Raw genomic sequence first — 22,790 nt, 5'->3', positions numbered from 1 at the left:
TTCTCTTCTTGTCAGTACCATAATAGTACAACTGAAAGCCTGCTCCTAAGCTTCTAGCCGTACTACCTTTCCACCTGGTCTCCTGAACACTCAGTATATCCACCTTTGTTCTCTGCATCATGTCGACCAACTCTCTACCTTTTCCTGTCATTGTCCCGATATTCAAAGTCCCTACTCTCAGTCCCAGGCTCTTTCCTTTCCTCCTCTCTCTCTGCTTCTGAACACGCACTCCTCCTCTTCTTCTTGTTCCTGTTCTTGTTCTTCGACCCCCAGTAGCCCAATTTCCATTAGTACCCTGTAGGCCATCAGTACCAATGGCGGTTGTTGTTATCCCGGTCCACGACCGATCCGGTATGATATGGTTATGGTTGACTCGCATGTTTGATTTTGCCAAAAGATTTACGCCCAAATCCCTTCCTGACGCAACCCATTGCATTTATCCAGGCTTGGGACCGGCACAGGGAGACACTGCTTCGTGCCCCCCAAAGGCAGGCTTGGAGAGACACGGGCCAGTGCCGCCCTGAGGCAGCGTTTCAGATTTATAAAGTAATCAGACGTTAAAATTAGGCAGGGAAAAGGAGGATTTAGAGAGCAAACACTCTTGAGTTTTATCTGACCACTGATGGGGGATATATGAGTGGCCAGTTTTGGAGAAGACCTTGCAATAGCTAAATGTAGCTCAGATATAGTACGGTTTTAAAATTTCCCCTATCATTGCACCCTGTACGTCATCAGTACCAATGGCTGTCGTTAACCCGGTCCACGTCCGATCCAGTATGATATGGTTATGGTTGACTCGCATGTTTGGTTTTGGCAAAAGTATTAAGCTGGATGCCCTTCCTGACGCAACCCTCTGCATTTATCCGGGGTTGGGACCGGCACAGGGAGACACTGCTCCGTGCCCCCCCAACGCAGGCTTGGGGAGACACGGGCCAGTGCCGCCCTGAGGCTGCATTAGAAATAATCTTCAAAAATACACCTTCAAAATAATATCACAAACATCCAAAATTTTTTAAACAGTTGTTTGAAATGAGTTTGTATTCTTCAGTGAATTTGCTAAAACCATACCTGAGGTTAGTATAAATTTGAATTAAATAACCTGACTTTCTAAAAGAATTTTGGAGCAATATGAGTTTCACACACACTCTTCTTATTTGCTGCATAATCCCCTAATATTCAAGAAGAGTTTAACATTAAGTCAGCTTAAAATTATCTACGAATGGGGAGAAACTACCTGTGATCAGCCAAAACCTGAAAATATGTCAGTAACTACTAAAAGTAGTCAATGAATTGCTGTCAAAAATATGGAAGAGAAGATTTAGCTTAGTTTATATTTTACCGAAAATTTGCCCAAAGAAAATTACAGAAGGAAAGAAAAAAACCGAAGCCACTTTGAAGCAGTTTACCTGGATCCAAACGATAACAGTGACAAAATTTGTTTAAAACTGCGAAAAAATTACAAGAAACTTCTTGAAAATAGCAAGAGATATGTTGAAAAAGAAAACCCAGACACATGTTAATGCTCTTGAGCCAGCATCTTCATGTGATTTCAAAGAGAAATGTATTTGGTTCGCAACTAAGTGTTTGAGTCATGCAGATGCTCACTGTGTTACACAACAGTTTGTCTCTGTGGAAAAGAGAACTGACGAACTGATGTTGTTGACAGTCATACTGATTATTGACCCCCACCCAACTTCACAGGGCTCTAATTGTGTGTGACAATGCCTGGGGGCTCATCGATCCTTCTCTGCTTCTGTTAACAGAGAGTCCTTGAATAACCTCAGTGCACATAACAGCCCCAAGGTTCTGAACAGGAAGACATTAACTAATTTCTTTTCTGTTTTTAGGGTAATTCTAAGTTATTTCTTGGTAATTTGTTAAAAGATTTTTTGGGGACAGTTTCTTCATCCCTCATCTTTCCTGTCAATTTCAGTAATGTCTTGATGCACTTTCCTGTTCATAGTTGTTCATTTCTTGCTGGGTTACCAGTTTGTGGATGGTTTTGCTTATCTTGGGATAATTTCCTGCAACTTTTTTTTGGTCCATTCGTGCTGAATTTGACCCTCCTTTTTGCTTTTCTTCCCTTTTCATGGTGTTTAAATCACAAACCTGTTCATCTGAAGCAATATGTAACAGATCTTATTTCGAAGGCGAATAGTTGTGTCAGTGTGATTTCGTTTGGGACTGCAATACCAACAGTCTCAAACTATGAACCATAAAGTTTACGTTCTGTCTCGCCACCATTCCAAAAGGCCGTTTAAGGGAGGGGGCAGGTGTTGCTCCGAGCAGCATGTTGTTGTACTGAGGGGAACAATGTGCGGAAGTGATTCAAGCCCTGGCAAATGTCCTGTTGCAGAGAGGTTTGCTACCACCCCACTACCCCGTTGCACAAGGACCCCCTGCTCGGGACCTCATGGCAGGACTGTGCGCGCTGGCCTTCGCTTCAGGAGGTGGAGTATTGTGTTGTCGCTTGTGATCAGATTTTGGGATTGATCTTTTGATCACTGCTGTTGCATACAGGGGAGTAGATGATGAAGGTTTTGTTTACTTGAGAATCACATCACTGAATAACACTGAATACGTTTTAAAATGGCCAAAGACTAAGCAGAGACTGACTTGGACATGTATTGACAGAAAGCCCTCTTTGAAGTGTTTGTTTACCCTAACATGCAAATCTGCGCTTTTTGCAAGCTGGTCTGCTTTTTAAACTAAATACAGACTAAACTAAACTAAAACAGTTATTTAGCTAGGTGTTTTGATGTCCAAGTAATTATGATTTAAGCACTTTGGTTACAGTATTCCATTGATTTTGTATTTGATTTAGGTGTCTTCATTTTTGGACATTCTCTGATTTTTTTTTTTTTAACTTTTCTGGTCTAAGGTTATTCCTTGCATTTTTTATAATTTTTTGCCATCTTCTGTGTGACGCTGGTCATTTCGTATGTTATTTCTTGCTGCTTTGTCAGTGATTTCTCATTATTGACTTTTATGCATCTGCAATTTTCAGTCATGAATGTGGATAAATTGATATTACTGTTGATGTAAAGCAACAAAACATATGATGACAGACATACTGTATCTCCGAATTGTCAAATATTTTATCGTTAATGTGGCCTTATACCACATTCTAAATGAACCTGTATTTTGGGGTGGTGTGGCACAGGAGGTAGCGCTATCATCTTCGGAACCAAACATTTCTGGTTCGATTCCCGGCTCCTCCTGGTGTGACACTGAACCCCTAACTGCTCCCCTACTGCTGAGGTACGGCAGCCCACTGTTCATGGTTCATCCATGATGGGTTAATTACAGAGAATTAATTTCCTCACAAAGGATTAATAAAGGATAAATTATTTCAAGATTTGTGAAGCTGGGGATGAACATTTTTGGACGTTAAGCTCTCTCATTGTGTTTTTTATCCCCGTGGAAGAACTAGTTTTACTTTATAAAATGTTCAAAGTTCAAAGTAAATATTATTTCCATACAGCTTTTCAGTTAAACAAAGCACTAAAAGATATCAAGTCTTTTCTTGTACATCTGTTTTGATTAATTAGTTTGCCAACATTAGCAGCTGGATTGATCATCCATCACACTCTCCTCAATGAATTCTATGAACCCTGTATTTTATTTTGAACTGAATTTTATTTTGCTATATCTGTTTTCTTGCACGTTAATATTACATCAGGTAGTATAACATTAACATCAACATTTCTCTCAACAGTGACAACACTGTGACAGCTTGTGTCTACGTGATTCACTGTCTGTCAAAATATGTGACTTAGTCAATGGATTGGACAATGATCATTGCTGTGCACAATTAAAATGACTACTGCTTGGAACTAGTTTCACAGAGGGGAGATGTTTATTGATTTCACAGTTGATTTTGATCCAGTTGGTTTCATGGGGTCTTCTGCTATGTGACTCTCTTCCTTAAACTGTGTGCAGGTGATGTGAGAAAAGTAAAGCTTCTAGCTCTATCATATGACGTGGACAATAATGGACGTTTCCAACATGATCAAATTGCGTGGCAAAAAAAATTGGCCTCTTCTTTTCTCTAGTCTCTCGTTGACATGAGCTGCCATCATTTGACTGTCACAACGTTGTTCTGCTGATTTTTCTATCATCCCACCTCACAGTTGCTGACCAGCCTGTTGATATTGAGTCATTACTATCTTCACCTGCCAAGACTTTTCTTTTGGATGGTGAACCCAGTCTTTGTATCACTAAAGCAACAATACTGATGCATCCCTTCGCACCCAGTTTTGATATGAGGAAGCATATTAATATGAGGAAGTGTGTGTGTTGTGTGTGTGTGTGTGTGTGTGTGTGTGTGTGTGTGTGTGTGAGCATGTGGGGTTGTCACAGAGTAGTCCGATGGTTGCGTTGGCCTCAGATAACTTATAACTTTATGCAGAGCCTCAGGATTGTCCTCTTCTTGCCATGTTGCCCTTCTACAAGAGTTTCCTCTTTCTTCCAGAATCAATCTACCGCCGCGGGGCCAGAAGATGGAGGAAACTCTACCGAGTCAACGGACACCTGTTCCAGGCCAAGCGCTTTAACAAGGTTAGACAAACACACACAGGCACACACAGACATCAACACAAAGAGGTACTTTGAAGTATCTTGACCTGAATGCTCATTATATGGCCAATTGCTTTATCCCTGGGGCTATGCAATATATGATGCAGTGTGCTATGTTGAAACATCAATTGTTGTCCAAAGAATATTTGTTGAATATTCATTATGAAAATTAATAATACAATAATATATATGTTGTCATTGAAATTTCAAGCTTAGTTTCATGTGAAAACTAAAAAAGCACATCTTTTGCCTAGCAGATCAGATCCAGGTCTATGAATTTCAATTTATATTATTGATCCTAAAACACATCGACAAAGCCCGAAATTTACGACCACAAAGAAGGTACATGGAAAAAAAAATACATTGATAATTTCAAAATATTTTGTTTTTTCTTCACACATAAAACTTGAACAAGATGTAAATCCCCATGTCTGGACGCTCAGTTGCATTATATTTTGTGCATTGAGCATCTATTAACCAGATGTCATATAAAGGGAGAATCACAGTGGGATCATGCTTTTCGCCAGGGTGGGAGGAGAAAGAAAATCCACAAAAGTGTCAGTGACATTAAAGCATTCTTGTCACATGCCTGGTTTTATTTGTGTGCAGGTTTTTAGGTAAATAAAATCCAGTTCCAAAATTGTAACAACATCAGTATGTCTACTGCTGAGAGAACAGGGAGTCAATTACAATGCAGCTCAGTAGTGAAATACGGTCTGATGTATGTTAACTCCTGAACAATCAGAGAGTAAATGTGTTTTTCTCTTGTCATGCAGTCATGAAATTATAGGCATCCCGAGTCCAAGCTCAGTAGTTTTAGAGTTAGTAAACAAGTAAAGAATTGAGGGAAATGGGTCTACAAGGGATCTAACATCATGTCATTATCTCAAGGTAAAAACAACAGAGAATTTGAGAAGTCAGAACTGAGACACCACGCTCCAACTTGAGTTCCCAGCTGCAAGGCATGACTCAAATCTGAGTCATGTACTGTCAGATCCCCCGCTAGACATGCAGGTGTTTAGGGGGGTGAGGTTGGCTCTGAATGTCTGGCTTTGACATAAACACAACACTATAAAACTTACGTACTAATATTATCAGACAAGACAATGAGATACTGTACATGCATAGTTTGCAGACATTTTTACATGTCCTACAATAGACAGCTAGAATTTGATATATTTTCTTATGTTATGACTAGCAGCAGCTGTCTGAAGTGACTTTGGAAGCAAGTCATAAGTCAACAAAGCGTGTTTTGAATTCATTGTTGGTCTCTTGTCTTCCCTCAATCCTGATAAAAGTCACTCCAATATCTATTAACCCAGGGGTCTGTAGCCCGCACCTCTGGAACTCTTTCATCCCTCTGGTGCAGCTCATGGTGACTTTGGAAAGTATGTCATCAAATGTATGTCATTTCAGTTTGTTAGTTTTTTTAATTTAATTCTAAATTGAAGATTATGGAGATCATGTAACATTAAAGTAGAACATGTTTAAATTTTATGTGCTCACAAATGCAACACAACCTTTGAAGTGGACAATTGCCAGCAAATGATTATTAGAGCAGAGGATAAAGAGCAGAAATCACATTCAACAGATAAAATAAACTTTTAATCATCTATTATTTAATTAATAAATGTTTATTAAGTGAAATAGTTTTCTTATTCAGATTAACAACTGACTGCATGCTCCAGTGCACGCAATAAAACAATGACAGCACACAGAAGCCAACAGCTATTTTGGTTTGCTGCAGGTAGACAATTTAAGTTTGAGGAAATAAGAGGAGTCAAATAGATGCTGAGTTTTTTGAAGGTAATCTTCAACTATTGTGTGTTTTTTTTTTAAGTTCAAAAAGTTATTGTTGCATGCAGAAATAAAATGTAATTTATTTTGTAGCAGTTAATTTATTTCATAAATGCAACACACTACTGTTGTCTCTAAAAAGCATAAAGTTAAGAATTAAAATAAAGGCAATGTTATTTTCATTTTACATTTCAAAAGGTTTTTATGGCTCCTGGTATTTTATTTTCTGTGGAAAAAAGGTCCAAATGGCTCTATCAGCATTTAAGTTTGCTGACCTCTGTACTAACGTCTTGAAGAGCTACCACCATTGCCTGGTCAGTGGAAAATTGGCTTTCTAATTTCTCTCTCCCTTTTCTTTTAATCAAACGTGGTTAAAACAGCTTTTGATCTTTTCCCCCTCTCTCATCAGAGTCACATCATCTAATTTCTAGATGCAGAGCCAGTGAATCTGCCCATTTTCCTTCTTGCAAATCAAGTGAATATAACTGTTTATTTACATTTCAATTTGCACACCCATTACTGTCATATAATGTTTATCATTTATTGTTTTGTCTTCACCAAATTACCCCTTTCATTTTTACTAACTCTATATGCAGTTATCTGATTTCCCTGTGGAAAGGAAATTAAGAATTTCATTGTACGGGGTAACATGTTTCCTGACTGCACACATGAAAATAAACACTCTGAATTTCATTAAGCTAACAAAAATCTCATTAAAATGAAATGACATCTTCCACTAGTAAAATGTACAGTGGGGAGAACAAATATTTGATACACTGATGATTGTCCCGCTTGCAAAGTCATTTTTATCATAGGTACTCCTCAACTGTGAGTGACGGAATCTAAAACAAAAATCCAGAAAAACACATTGTACGATATTTAAGTAATTCAATTGCATTTTATTGCATGACATAAGTATTTGATACATCAGAAAAACAGAACTTAATATTTGGCAGAGAAACCTTTGCTGGCAATTACAGAGATCAGACATTTTCTGTAGTTCTTGACCAGGTTTGCCCACACTGCAGCAGGTGTTTTGGCCCATTCCTCCATCCAGATCTTCTCAAGATCCTTCAGGTTTCTGGGCAGTCGCTGGGGAATATGAACTTTCAGCTCCCTGGAAAGATTTTCTATTGGATTCAGGCATGGAGACTGGCTCGGCCACTCCAGGACCTTGAGATGCTTCTTACGGAGCCCCTCCTTAGTTGCCCTTGCTGTGTGTTTCGGGTCGTTGTCATGCTGGAGCCCCCAGCCACGACCCATCGTCAGGGCTCTTACTGAGGGAAGAAGGTTGTTGGCCAAGATTTAGTGATACATGGCCCCATCCATCCTCCCTTCAATATGTTGCAGTCGTTCTGTCCTTTTTTCAGAAAAGCATCCCCAACGAATGATGTTTCCACCTCCATGCTTCACGGTAGGGATGGTGTTCTTCGGGTTGTACTCATCCTACTTCTTCCTTCAAACATGGCCAGTGGGGTTTTTAAACCAAAAAGCTCTATTTTTGTCTCATCAGACCACATGACCTTCTTCTATTCCTCCTCTGGTTCATTGAGATAGTCATTGGCAAACTTCAGACAGGCCTGGATATGTGCTGGCTTGAGCTGGGGGACTTTGCATGTGTTGCAGGATTTTAATCCATGACAGTTTTGCGTGTTACTCATGGTTTTCTTTAAGACTGTGGTCCCAGCTCTCTTCAGGTCATTGACCAGGTCCAGCCGTGTAGTTCTGGACTGATCCCTCACCTTCTTCATGATCATTGATGCCCCGCGTGGTGAGATCTTCCAAGGAGCCCCAGACCAAGGGAGATTGACCGTTATCTTGAACGTCTTCCATTTTTTAATAATTGTGCCAACAGTTACCTTCTCACCAACCGGCTGCTCATTGTCCTGTAGCCCCATTCCAGCCTCCTGAAGGTCTACAGTTTTATCCCTGATGTCCTTACACAGTTCTCTGGTCTTGGCCATTGTGAAGAGGTTTGAGTTTGATTAAGTGTGTGGACAGGTGTCTTTTATACAGGTAAGGAGTTCAAACTGGTGCAGGTAATGAGTTGAGAACAGGAGGGCGTCTTAAAGAACTAATAGGTCTGTGAGAGCGGCAATTCTTACAGGTTTGTAGTTGATCAAATACTTATGTCATGCAATAAAATGGAATTTAATTACATAATATCATACAATGTGTTTTTCTTGATTTTTGTTTTAGATTCTGTCGCTCACAGTTGAGGAGTAACTATGATAAAAATTATAGACCTCCACATGCTTTGCAAGTGGGAAAAGCTTAAAAATCAGCAGTGTATCAAATACTTGTTTTCCCCACTGTAGATGTCCTTTTATCATACACACACTGTCACAACTAGATACAAGGATCAGTCTCTTGTCAAAAGGAATAACATTTTATAGATATAAAATGTTATTCCTTTTGACAAGACACCTCCTGCACAATATGACAAGATTGTCATATTGTGCAGGAGGTGTCTCCTAGTAACCTCATTTAGATACAAGGTGTCAGCAAACACGTTGTCCACTTGTGACTCAGTAGGAGATCTCAGTCAGATGTTGAATGGGATGTCAATTAGCCCAGCGGTGACAGGAAGTGGGCTGAGTGCTCAAGCCACATCCTGATTCAGGATCCACTCTCTGATTTGCTCATTATTACTTATGGCCCTACCTTGTTCCATAATGGGAGGCCACATGTCCAAGACTACGGCTGGGCTGCTTGGAGCAGGTTCACCTACACAGCAATTTATCACCAGCTGTCACCCCTTACTCCTGTTATGCTATCATCGCACTAGTAAGTGCAATGTAAATTCAACAGGTTGTGCTTCCTTTTTCATAGTTTTCCATAACTTGTCATTAGACCTTATTTAGACCTTAAACCTCTATATTCCAAAATGTTTGCTTCATCAGACACATGTTTGAGTTGCATTTTTGACAGTTTATTAAAAAAGTTCATTAAACGTCTTAGAATTGTTGACCAGAAAAGACCCGAGTTAGCTGTTAAAGCAGCTTCTGTTGAGCTTCTGTTGCTATGCAGTTTTCAGGAGTCTGCGTGGTTTCCTGTCTTGTTCCCAGCATATAAATAAGCCTAAAAGAAGTAGGTCAGGTGTCTCCTCCCTTCTCTCATTTCATTCCTGTCCTTCCCCTGCCTTCCATCCTCCTCCTCACTCATATTAATGTACAGAAGGCTTTTAACTGGATCCCCTCCTATTATTTTCAATTTCAATTTTCCAGTTAAATTGGCAACTGATTCCAACACAGCTATTTCTTGTTTCCTGCTTTTTTTAAAACTCCTGATAAATGAGTTTGTGCTTGTTATGCATTTTTAAGTCTCCTAGAAAGTAAGTTGTGGGTAAGACTAAAAAGCCTAAGCATCATCTTTGAACAGACTCTACTTTTCGTGAAAAAGATGTAATCCTCTGTGTGTAGACATTGTTGGTTTATTTTTGAAGTGTTAAAGTTCTATTGCACTATTACAGTGGACCAGGCCCTGACTGCAGCTCCAGCACACAAGATACAACCCTCTTATTAGAACTTGAAGTCACAAGGGCTTTTCGGGTTTCTTCTCATTTTTGGAGGGAAATTATTGGGAACCAAACCGGGCCCTTTGTGCTGATTCTGTGGGATTTTATTTTCAGTTTTGCACAGTTTTATTTTCAAAAGAACTAATAACAATACAAGAAGAATTACTTGGGTTCATGTTCATGTTGCTGGATTACCACCCAAAATGTGAATCAAAAATTTTCCCAGATTTAAAACATACAGTTAAGCCCAGAAATATATGGACAATGACACAAATGTCGTTATTTTAGCTGTTTACGAAAACATTTTCAGGCTCTAATTATATAATCAATATGGACTTAAAGTGCAGACTCTCAGCTGTAATTTGTGAGTTTTCACATCCAAATTTGAACAAGGGTTTAGAAATTACAGTTCTTTAATATGTAGCTGCCTCTTTTTCAAGGGACCAAAAATAATTGGACAATTGACTCAGAAGGCTGCAAAAAATAACAAGGCTGCATGGGCTCTTCCGTCGGTAACCTGTCATCAATTAAACTGTTTACAAGTCTTGAGTTGATTCCAAGTTTGGTGTTTGCATTTGGAAGCTGCTGCTGTGAACGCACAACATGTGGTCAAAGGAGCTCTCAATAAAGGGGAAACAGACCATCCTGAGGCTTAAAAATGAAGAAATCCATCAGTGGGATAGCAGAAATTTGTGGCCAAATCAACAGTTTGGTACATTCTGAGAAAAAAAAAAGAGTGCACTGGTGAGCTTGGGAACTCAAAAAGGCCTGGACTTCCACAGACGACAACAGTGGTGTGTGAGAAGACTTCATGAGAGTAAATAAAAAGGATTCACCACAAAGTGCAAACCGTTAATCAGCCTAAAAATTCAAAGGCCAGAATTTACCTTACCAAAAACCCCTGAAGAAGCCAGCCCAGTTCTGGAACAGCATCCTTTGGACAGATGAGACTAAGATCGACCTGTACCAGAATGATTGGAAGAAAAAAGTTTGGAGAATTGGAGCAGCTCATGGTCCAAAGTATATCACATCTGTAAAACATGGTGGAGGCAGTCTGATGGCACTGGAATGCATGGCTTCCAATGGCACTTGGTCACTTGTATTTATTGATGATGTGACAAAAAAAGAAGCAGCCGGATGAATTCTGAAGTGTATAGGATATACTTTTTGCTCAGATTCAGCCAAATGCAGCAAACTTGATTGGACGGTTCTTCACAGGACAGATGGACAATGATCCAAAGCATACTGCAAAAGCAACCTAGGAGTTTTTTTAAAGCAAAGAAGTGGAATATTCCAGCAATGGCCCAGTCAGTCACCAGATCTCGTCCCAATCGAGCATGCATTTCACTTGCTCAAGATAAAACATAAGGCAGAAAGACCTACAAGCAAGCAACAACTGAAGACAGCTGCAATAAAGGACCCGCACACAATAATAATAATAATAATAATAATAATAATAATAATAATAGTAATAATACATGGGATTTTTATAACGCTTTTCATGGCACTCAAAGACGCTTCACAAGTAAAAACAGAAGGAACAGAACATACACAGTTATTGGGAGGAAGTCCATAATTGCAGAGTGTGGCGATGAGCGCCAGTCCAGGGACAAGCTGGAGGAGCTTCGCCGGTGTGCAGCTGAGTGTTGTGCTGCTGTGAGGAGGCAAGTGTTGGAGCTGAGGAGGAAAGGAGGAAACCCAGTGTTAGGTGATGTCCATGGGTTCCAGACTTCGGGCAGTCATTGGCTGCAAAAGATTCTCAACAAAATATTGAAAAGTAATATTTCACTTCGGCTTATGTTTATTTGTCTGATTACTTTTGAAATTTGGATTGTTTGTATAAAAATAGCTAGAATTCCTACATGTTTAAATGTATTTTTGTTCAACCTTAAAGTCTGCACTTGAATTCTGTTGTAGTTGTTTCATTTCAAATCCAATGTGGTGGCATGTAGAGCTCAAGTCATGAAGATTGCGTCACTGTCCAAATATTTCTGGGCTTAACTGTATTAGTTGGGTGGAAAAAAATCAATTTCTAAAATTTATTTCAAAACATTTCTCTCTGAGATAATGATGATGTAACTCAGGACTTAACCCTCCTGTTGTCCTCATTTCCTGCATACACCCTGTGTCCTCCGGGTCAAAATGACCCGTCTTCACTAAACCCCCAATATAAGCCCCTTAATTGAATTTAAACACCAAATTTCATATTTCTTGAAGAAACAACTTGTCCTTCACCGCAATATGTGTGATATAGATCTCCCTCTTCACTTGTATTTCTATAGCTTAAAGATTGACCAGGGCTCCTCTGGAGCAGTTGGTAGAGAGGGTGTGCTTCCATTTAGAAGCTGGCTCCTTTTGCCTGCATGCTGATTTGTCCTTGGGTAAGACACTGGACCAGCAGTTGCACCCGACAACCTGGCTAGCGCATGGCATGGCAGCTCTGCATCCATTAGTGTGTTCTTTGCCACTCCGTGCTGTCAAAAGCATATGAGAGCACCCTGTCATATGCTTTTTCTAGTGCGGACTTCTGCTCTCAGTCTAGTTTCCACTACTCTTTCCCATAACCCTAACCCTAACCCTAACCCTAACCCATTGTATGGCTCATCAACTTTATCCCTCTGTAGTTGCCACAATCCCCTTTATTCTTAAAAATAGGCACCATCACACTTTGTCTCCATTCTTCAGGCATCTTGTCACTCTCGAAGGTCCTGTTGAATAATCTAGTCAGAAAATCTACCGCTGCCTCTCCTAGACACTTCCACATCTCCACAGGTATATCATCAGGACCAACTGCCTTTCCACTCTTCATCCTCTTCAATGCCTTCCTCACTTCACTTTTACTAATTTGTGCTACTTTGTGGTCTACAATAGTCACCTCTTCTACCCTTGCTTCTCTTTCATTTTCCACATTCATCAGCTCTTCAAAGTACTCTTTCCATCTTCCAATCACTCTTCTAGCACCTGTCAATACATCTCCCTCTGTATCCTCAATCACCCGGACCTGTTGTACATCCTTTCCATTATTATTTCTCTCTTTCACCAACCTGTATAGATCATTGTCACCCTCCTTACTATCCAACCGAGCATACAAGTCATCGTACGCCCTTTGTTTTGTCATCGCTACCTCAATCTTTACCTTTTGCCGCATCTCCCTGAACTCCTGTCTGTTCTCTTCAGTCCTCTCAGTATCCCACTTCTTCTTTGCTGACCGCTTTCTCTGTATATACTCCTGCACTTCCTCATTCCACCACCAAGTCTCCTCATCTACTTTCCTTCCAGATGACACACAAGTACTCTTCTACCTGTCTCCCTGATAACACTAGCTGTTGTTGTCCAATCATCTGGAAGCTCACTCTGACCACCCAGACCCTTTCTCAACTCCTCCCTGAAAACCATACAATACTCCTCCCTTTTCAACTTCCACCACTTTGTCCTCTCCTCTGCCTTTGTCCTCTTCATCTTCCTTGTCACCAGAGTCATCCTAGAAACTGTCTGGCTACACTCTCACCTACAACTTCTTTGCAGTCACTGATCTCTTTCAGGTTACCTCGTCTATACAAGATGTAGTCTACCTGCGTGCTCCTACCTCCGCTCTTATAAGTTACCCTATGTTCCTGTTTTTTCTGGCAAAAGGTATTCACTACAGCCATTTCCATCTTTTTTGCAAAATCTACCACCATCTGTCCCTCTGCTTCCTATCCTGTATACCAAATCTGCCCATCACTTCTTCATCCCCTCTGTTGCCTTCACCAACATGTCCATTGGAGTGTGCACCAATTACCATTCTCTCATCTCTGTGAATATTCTGCATCACTTCATCTAACTCATTCCAGAGCTTCTCCTTCTCTTCAAATTCACATCCCACCTGCGGGGCATAGCCATGAACAACATTGAGCATCACACCTTCAATTTCCAGTTTCAGACTCATAAGTCTATCTGACATTCTTTTCACCTCTAGGACGTTGCTGACAAACTCCTCCTTCAAGATAACTCCTACTCCTTTTCTCTTCTTGTCAGTACCATAATAGTACAACTGAAAGCCTGCTCCTAAGCTTCTAGCCGTACTACCTTTCCACCTGGTCTCCTGAACACTCAGTATATCCACCTTTGTTCTCTGCATCATGTCGACCTACTCTCTACCTTTTCCTGTCATTGTCCCGATATTCAAAGTCCCTACTCTCAGTCCCAGGCTCTTTCCTTTCCTCCTCTCTCTCTGCTTCTGAACACGCACTCCTCCTCTTCTTCTTGTTCCTGTTCTTGTTCTTCGACCCCCAGTAGCCCAATTTCCATTAGTACCCTGTAGGTCATCAGTACCAATGGCGGTTGTTGTTATCCCGGTCCACGACCGATCCGGTATGATATGGTTATGGTTGACTCGCATGTTTGATTTTGCCAAAAGATTTACGCCCAAATCCCTTCCTGACGCAACCCATTGCATTTATCCAGGCTTGGGACCGGCACAGGGAGACACTGCTTCGTGCCCCCCAAAGGCAGGCTTGGAGAGACACGGGCCAGTGCCGCCCTGAGGCAGCGTTTCAGATTTATAAAGTAATCAGACGTTAAAATTAGGCAGGGAAAAGGAGGATTTAGAGAGCAAACACTCTTGAGTTTTATCTGACCACTGATGGGGGATATATGACCGGGTGCAGAGTGGCCAGTTTTGGAGAAGACCTTGCAATAGCTAAATGTAGCTCAGATATAGTATGGTTTTAAAATTTCCCCTATTATTGCACACATTATAAGTCTGATGCCAATCATTTTTAGATAAAAAATATCTTTAGAAGAAATCTTTTTGATCCATTATTTTGTTTAGCTGACCTTAAAGAAAACGCACAGCATTTATGAAGTTGTTCACAAGTTATTAATAAAACATACACATAAAAAACACACAATGCATCCAATGGGTTTCCAGAGGGGAAAAAAAAGGAAAAAACAACCACCCACCTTAGAAGAAATACACCCACAGAACTGGTCCCTCATAGGAATGTCATCTAAAACCAGTTCCAAAATTCTAGAAGAATTTTTTTGAAAACTTTTGTTCTCCCCATGTCTGTGTGGGTTTCCTCCGGGTTCTTCGGTTTCCTTCCACAGTCAAAAACATGCGGCAGGTTAATTTGAAAAAAGTTGCCCCTCATGAATGAGTGAGTGAATGTTGTCTGTCTTTGTATGTGGTCCTGCGATTTGCGGGTGTACCCTGCTTCTTGCCCAATGACACCTGGGATAGGCTCCAGAAGCCCCTGAAACCCTAAGTGCAGGATAAGCGGTAGAAGATGAATGAATGGATATGTATTTTGTGCCTTTAATCTGCTGAACTTTTGGCAAAAATATGTTGGTTTGATGAATCTTGGCTCATCAGCTCCCAGCATCTTCCTCATATTTACGACAAAAAAAATATGATGTAAGTTCACCGACCTCAGCCATGTAAAATGCATTTTCTTCACTTTTATCTGGATGACATACTTATTAGGACTGTAAAGTAACAGGAAGGCTCTTACTCAGTTCCCCACCCTTTTGACACTTGACGTATATTCATTTGACTGCAGAACAAATATATCTTGTTACTGCATGGTAATCGACATATGAGTCAGATATCTTTTTTGCCAGAAAGTCGTGCCAAAGAAATTGGTCAAGTCGGTCTCACCACAAAACATTTGATGTCTTATTTCATTGCATAATAGAACCTATAACAGGAACAAAAAGTGTCCGTCCTTAGATATCTGAATTAGGTTAGATACTTTTTTTAAGACAGAAAGCCTTTCTTAGCTAACACATTAGCATGAATATAACAAACTACGATTTTACACAAAAATATTTGAAAATTAAAATTTTATCTATTGATCTGTATATATTGGTTGACACCAGACTTTACATTTGTCTTGAAACTCTTACATAAGGTGATTCCTCTTAGTTGTTACACCTAAAGAAATAGGATGGTAATACATTATTACAATTCCGGGAGGAAAAGCAATCAAATACTGACGCTTTATGAAAGTGAAAAAATCCATACAGTTGTTTTTGAGCATTTTCTTTAAGTAAATATGATAAATTACTCAGATTTTATGTCAGGCCAATGAATCAGTGCGTCTTCAGCAAATGAAAACAATATCTCCCCTTTCAATATTGATTAAATAAAATGCAGTTTTCATAGTTTAACCACTCAAAGCTTCACAAACTTGGAACAATACTATGAAGTGGCTTGAATAGTGCAGTGTTACCCAACTACTATGTCCCAGCACAGAATTGTGCTGTGAGAAATCATCAGGTGTGCTGTGGAAGATGATTCAGTTTTACCCGATTGGTACACAGTATCTTCTGGGATCAATAATGATACTAATAATAATAATGATAAAGTATTTCTGATGCTGATTCTGATGCCCTAAGCGGGCAGAGTTTTTGACAAGCAGAACAATGACATGCTCTTCCACTAGATGACAGTATTGCACTTCATACGAATTTACATAGTCATGGTGCTCGGGAGACAACGCCACAGGTAAGAGTGATGGATAAATATTTCAAAAGTAAAAATAATGAATTTGACCTGGGTTCTGGAGAAAATTACAACTCTGATGAAGGCCCTGGAATGAGTAGTGGTCATGAGAAAGCAGAAAAGGTAAGTAAGTCAATGAGTAAATTGAGACTAGATTTTCATTATATTTCAATAGATATATTTTTTGACATTTTTGTTTGACAGTGTGCCTTTTGATGTTACATGAAAATATGTGCTATGGCTCAATTTGGGAAACACTGGAATGAAGACAGACTAGGAGCGTGAAAAATGGACCATAGTGTTGTAAATACCACACCAATCCCATTTTCTTTCAGAAAGCCTACTGTGGTCACTGTAGTGAAAGGATATGGGGTCTGGGCAGACAAGGCTTCAAGTGTATCCACTGCAAACTGCTGGTCCATAAGCGCTGTCACAGACTCTTCCCTCAGACCTGCCCAAGGCCTATGGTGAGTATTCACACTGCAATACAATCCCACACACCAGTCCCAAACTCCAGTTTGGACACAGACTACTGATGTGAAATTAAAATACAGAATTTCAGTCATGAAAAATACTCATATTCAAATTTACCTTTAAAATTGTAAATAAAAAAAAAGAAAAACTGAAATTACTGTGGTCTGAAAAACTCAAACATATTTTTGAGTTACTCAAAAAGGTTGAATACATAGTTAGTTTTTCTCAATGCTTTCTTGTCAATTGAACAGCACAGCTGACTGATATAATAGGTTGCTCTTTTGAGTTATTAGCATTACGCCTCCCATCAAATTAACACTCATCTAAACAGATGTGACCTCCTGCAAGGAAGTTGCATCCTCACCTGCTCCTTGCCTGCTCCTTGACTGTGGCAGTAGCTTGAACTTTTATCGTCCGCTTGGGTTTCCCACATAACAATAAGTGAACTGGGATAGTAATACAACCCCAGCCCAGCTGACCTATGTGAGGTCCTCATAATCAGATTTAGCAGGACCTATGCCCTTATTCGTGTAATGCTGCAATTCGCAGCTCACCATTTTATATCAATCTATTGCTCTCTCGATTGATTTATTAGTAGATATTCGTTTTTTTGAATGCTCAAAATTTTAGCCTTGAATGAGAGAATTAGATTTCTTTCTTGGTTAGGGTGATTATTTTCCTTCTCATCTTTCTTCCCATTCTGCTGCTTTGGGGTATCATGACATTGTCCCTGTAAACATACAGTCAAAGCAGCACAAATTCAGAAAAGTTGAAGAACTAGAAACTCAATTTTTTGACGGGCATCACAGACCTTACATCGGTAATGATAACTGCTCCAGCTCTGCAGGGCATTCCTTGTTTTGTGATGAGATGTCAAAATAATGTTCATGGGGGTTTTGGGATGTCTCGTCAGGATCCAGCCATGCCATCACAGGAGCCACCCTCAGATGCAAAGAGAGATGAGGTGGACCTGCCACCAGATGACATTAACAATGATGGAAGTAAGACAATATATAAGTAGCCTGGCACCTATAAATGGATGTGTTTACTTTTTCATGAGATAAAAACAAGTCTCAGGTCTGAGCAATTGGGGCATATTTTTGACCTAATCTTCTGTCAGGAACAGAAACATATTACAGGACTTTAAAAAATACTTTTTTAATTGGTCAAATATTGAGTGGTGGTTTTTTTTTTTGTTTAGTTTTGTTTTGCTTTATTTCATTATATGCCAAGATTGTTTTGTCCAGAAATCTCACTCTGTCATGACATACAACTACAGGTGGTAAAAAGCAGATACTTCGCTTGTCTCTTGAATACAAAATTTTGATTAATTAAATGAACACCATCAGAAGGCTTGCAACGCTTACTTCCCAACAGCTGGATACCATGTCGCTAATATCATCTTGCTAACATTTACAGACTTGCTTCGAGGATCACGATCAGCTTCGTGTTGTCGATGCTCATAGACTCTCATATATGCTCGATGTGATCAAAGGAAGTGCGAGATGTGCTCATAGCATCTTCAAACTTATCATTAAGCAGAATCAAATACTTGAGACAGTTTATACATATAATGCATATAATAGTTGATCCAGTTGAAAATTAATCCACAGTCTCGGGATCAAACAGTCTCTTATTTTTCAACTGAGGCACTACATAAAATAATTCAAAGAACACACCTACATGTGTAATAAAGATCACTGGAATTTAAAATAATTGTGATCATGTAATGTAACAAAATAGGCGAGCAAAAATGGTGACATATGTATCCATATATTTTCTTCTCTTTATCAATGCCTAAGTCCTAAACATGCCATAAATGTTATATAACTGCATTGGCCCCCAGAAATATGAGGATTAAAAAACCCACAGAGGTTCTTGAGGTAATTCCAGGGGTACCTGGACCACTGGACCATCTATTATTCTGAGGATTTATCAGAGGCCTCTCTATAGTGTGTGTAACTAAAAGCACCACTGCCCTTTGATGAGATTCCATGGAAGAGACCTAAATCCTCTGACAAGGAGACAGTAAACCAATGTGGTGCCTGTTAAGGGATTCCTTCTTATGAGACCCCCTGTGTATTGACCTAGTTTTTCATACGATGTGATTTCATCAACATTGGCTCCCTCTACTGGCTCAAATGGAGGACTTCACGCTGAATTCAGATGGTGATTTTTTTATTTTTATTTTTTTGCCGCTCTTGAACCGGCTGTCACTCAGCAAATTTGTGTTTTTGCAGCAGTATCTTTGTTACCACACAACTGCACAGTGGACAAGATGGGAGATGCAGATACAGGGGTGAGAGGATTCGTTTATATTTGAAGTGATAGTTTTGCATATAATGCAATTTTTTATAATTAAATTATTGCTCAACATATGTATTCAAGTACATGTATATGTATTATTGCTCTTGTTACCTTGAAATCAGGGATCCAGCTGCATGGTTTTGGACTGCAGGAGGTAACAGGAGTTCAAACCACTGCCATCCATATTATGATTTTTAATAACTATTATATTATTATTATTATTATCATTATTATCATTATTTTATTATTTTTTATTAATGTTATGGTCATTATCAGCAGCAGAAACATAGCACCAATGCTGTTAACCACCAACTCAGGGGAATTATTTGCATGATATTATCATTGCAATTAGTGCTAGTCATCTGATTTTTAAATTAATCATGAATAATTTGTAAATTATTCATTTAATTGTTAAAAAGGGTGATACATCAATCTTTTTGATCATCAACTGAGTATCTTTGGACTGTAAATTTTCTTTGGGTATCACCTTTTATCTGATTCAATTTATCATACAGAAACATGTAATTTTCTACATCCATAGGTCACATGTGAAGACATTTTTTTAATGGGGGGGAAATATATTTTTACTTTATTACTTTATTTACTTTATTTACTTTGTTAATATTATTTACTACTATTATTTACTTTATTTTGATTAAAGCTTGAGTTCTGCTATTCATGAGCTTATCAAACCTCCTTGTGTCTCTCTGCAGGACATCCAGGCAGTGGTGGATGGCTTGGATGGCATCAAACTGTCACAGGGTCTGGTTCTGGGCCTAGGGGACTTTGACCTGATCCGCGTGATTGGCCGTGGCAGTTACGCAAAAGTACTGCTGGTTCAGCTGAAGAAGAATGAGCAGGTTTATGCCATGAAGGTGGTGAAGAAGGAGCTGGTTCACGATGATGAGGTGAGACACATTCTGTTTGGTTAAACCAAACAGACGCTGAGTTGCATCTGAAAGTTTAATTTTTAATTTTTTACATACTTTGAAAAGGTGCTGCTCACATTGTGTTTTTTTTTTAAGTAAGCCCCTCTCACCTAATAGCATTGGGCAAATGAGCCAGAGAGCCCTCTTCTGGACAAACTAGACAAAGACACCTTGTCTTATTTACATTACCAACCTTGTATAGTCTGCAAAAAATGTTTTAACCTTGTGCAAAAGTGTGTATAGGTTGACATAATTTACCTGTTAGACTTTTTTTTAAGCCCATGTTGGTTGATAATGAATAAAAATTAAATACATATGTCTGGCTTTAACTAAGACACCAAGCAATAGCAATCAAAATATACTATTCACTAGTTTTCATTTTATTTTACTTATTGGGATCAAAGGTCACCATCCTGGATGACGGCCTGGCCATCATCATCCCCTCCCCATCAATACCGCAGGGTCAAGGGGACATCCAAGGACATGGCTGGCTTTCTTTGTCAGTTTGTCCAGTCTATTCCTGTGAACACACAGACCCTGCTGCCCAGCAGACCACACCATAAAAAAGTGGCATTATGTTTCTCTGGAGAGATAGTCTAAAAGACACCTCTGGACAGAAACTTGCACCGGTCCTTTAAGTGCCAAAACAAGTTCTGCATCAGTCCTCTCCACCATGCTCCACCATCCACCACATAGCCAGCCATTGCAGTGTTGCAATAGGGCGTTTGCAAATGAAAGGTGGGGGAGCTGTGAGCAGCAGGGGTGTGTAGACAGTACACGATCACCTCTCACATACCAAAGACAGCCATATAAGACACATGGTCCCTAATCCTCATGTACTGTGGATGGAGCTTGTCCCTCAATGTGCAGGTTGGATGCAATTGACAATGAGGAGTAGTGTAGCTCAGTGAGGCTGGGCTATGGGCTGACTGAGCCTTTCTAGCCGCCCCTCCAACCTTGATGTTGGGTAGTTCTGTGACGTCACTTGAATGATGCTGAAAGGCTGTTGGTAATTAATAGTGACTAATAATGTGGCCTAACTTATTTTCAAATTGTTTTGTTTTGTTTTTTGTTTTGTTCCTATGTTTCAGTCCGTTACCAGTAAGGTGTCTCTGTGCATACATGCATAGGGTGGTGTGTGTGTGTGTGTGTGTGTGTGTTGGAGTGTCTGAATGAAACAACGGTTCAAAGGAAGCATTTAAAGCAGGGGGAAGTTGAAGTGGGTGGAAAAGCTAAGAGAGCGGAACGGAGGTTTCTTTGGAAGAAGGATGGGATGGTGAGTCACAAAGATGTGACCACCTTTTCACTGTGGTGATAGATGTGAATGTGATCTAAAAATCATGCATGATCTGTACAACTGCTGTATATGAATGATCAATGCGAGTGTTCCATGACTTCATGGACTCTGCTCGTGGAAAAGACCACAAATCCAGTTAATTGGAACCATCTAACCATATGTTTAAAACTGCCTGCTATCTTGTAATAATACAACAATAAAAAAAAATAAACTGAACTGCGCATGCCTTAACATCTAGGATATGAAATCGCATCGAAAAATTGATGGATATTTTTCTGGTTTGCTCATATGGTTTGCTTTTACATGTTAATTTCACCTGGATTTAACCTTGATCAACACAGTCTTAGATGTCATATACTTCTAAAAAAGTGTTGTGAGGTAATAGGAATAAAAACGAATAACTTCACTCTAATAAATTAGTCTATGTTAATCAGGTTGGTCCCTTGGGTTGTTTGTTGTGTGGAGTGCAGACACAGGGCGGCAGTGTTGCTTAGCTGGTAACCCAAACTGCAGCAGAGCCTCAGCCAGCATCTAAATAATCAATTAAAAATGTTGTATTATCAGCAGCCCAACTATTCTTTTTCAATGCCTAAGCTATATTTTAAATCAGCAAATCATTGCTAAAACCAGTGTTTTACCAGTTTAGGAATCAGTTTAAAATGAAGTCTTTTTTTTGTTGTTTTAATGTTCTAAATCCTGCAGGATGCAGCCAGTGCTCATGTATCTCTTCCCTTATATATATATTTTTTCCTAAGGATTTTGCAGTTATTTCTTAAAACTATAATTTTGCTTTTAAAGCTCAGCACACCATAACCAGAAACTCTTGACTGAGCTTTGAAATTACAATGAATAAAAAGCCACATTCCCTACTTATTTAGTCTTGGGCTGGCAGTTTGAGTGAAATGTTATTTACTTCCTTCTCTCAAAACCTCCTTGATAGATTTGGCTTGCATTCATTCGAGCTGGACTGTTCTACTCCATTCTATCCCAGTTTATTTTATTGTATTTCAATTTCATAGTACTATTTTCAAAATATGATTCACATTTTATTCTACTTTTCATTTTTATTTTACTTTATTTTATTTTGTTTATGTGTATTGTATTTCTTTTCTCTTTTCTTTAAGTTAATGTAGCAGTTTCTAAAGCAATGGCATTATAGTTTTTTTTATTTTTGTTGTTGGTTAGATAATTGTTTGTTTATTACAATTTTTTTTCTTTTAATTTATGCTGATGGAAATTGTCAATTATGTGTCTTTCTGTCATCTTTTTTCCTCTTGGATGTAGCATTTGTTGCAGTTGTTATTAAAAGTTACATATAAAGGCGAATTCATATCAATGCTGCTGCTGCTCCTCCTGCTGTTGCTGATGATGATGATGATGATCTTTGCAGTATTGTAACACCAC

At 39.3% G+C, this 22,790-nt stretch overlaps 1 protein-coding gene across 5 annotated transcripts in view; it reads left to right on the top strand.

Annotated features, from left to right (window-relative positions):
- Positions 1–22,790, top strand: part of prkcz (protein kinase C, zeta) — a 111,883-nt gene that overhangs the window by 52,135 nt on the left and 36,958 nt on the right. For 3 of the 5 annotated variants that reach the window (XM_086158876.1, XM_086158873.1, XM_086158875.1), the window contains 5 exons: positions 4,475–4,560; positions 16,715–16,846; positions 17,767–17,854; positions 19,094–19,152; positions 19,874–20,068. In XM_086158876.1, the coding sequence (XP_086015002.1) occupies positions 4,475–4,560; positions 16,715–16,846; positions 17,767–17,854; positions 19,094–19,152; positions 19,874–20,068 (560 nt within the window). The remainder of the gene's footprint in view (positions 1–4,474; positions 4,561–16,714; positions 16,847–17,766; positions 17,855–19,093; positions 19,153–19,873; positions 20,069–22,790) is intronic. The other 2 variants (XM_086158878.1, XM_086158874.1) reach the window with 1 other exon arrangement.

Source organism: Fistularia commersonii, chromosome 14 (assembly GCF_037954325.1).
Source record: "Fistularia commersonii isolate RoL2024-O1a breed Wild chromosome 14, RoL_Fcom_v1.0, whole genome shotgun sequence".
Classification (NCBI taxonomy): domain Eukaryota; kingdom Metazoa; phylum Chordata; class Actinopteri; order Syngnathiformes; family Fistulariidae; genus Fistularia; species Fistularia commersonii.
The sequence above is the reverse complement of the archived record's forward strand: the minus strand, read 5'-3'. Positions and strand labels throughout refer to the sequence as shown.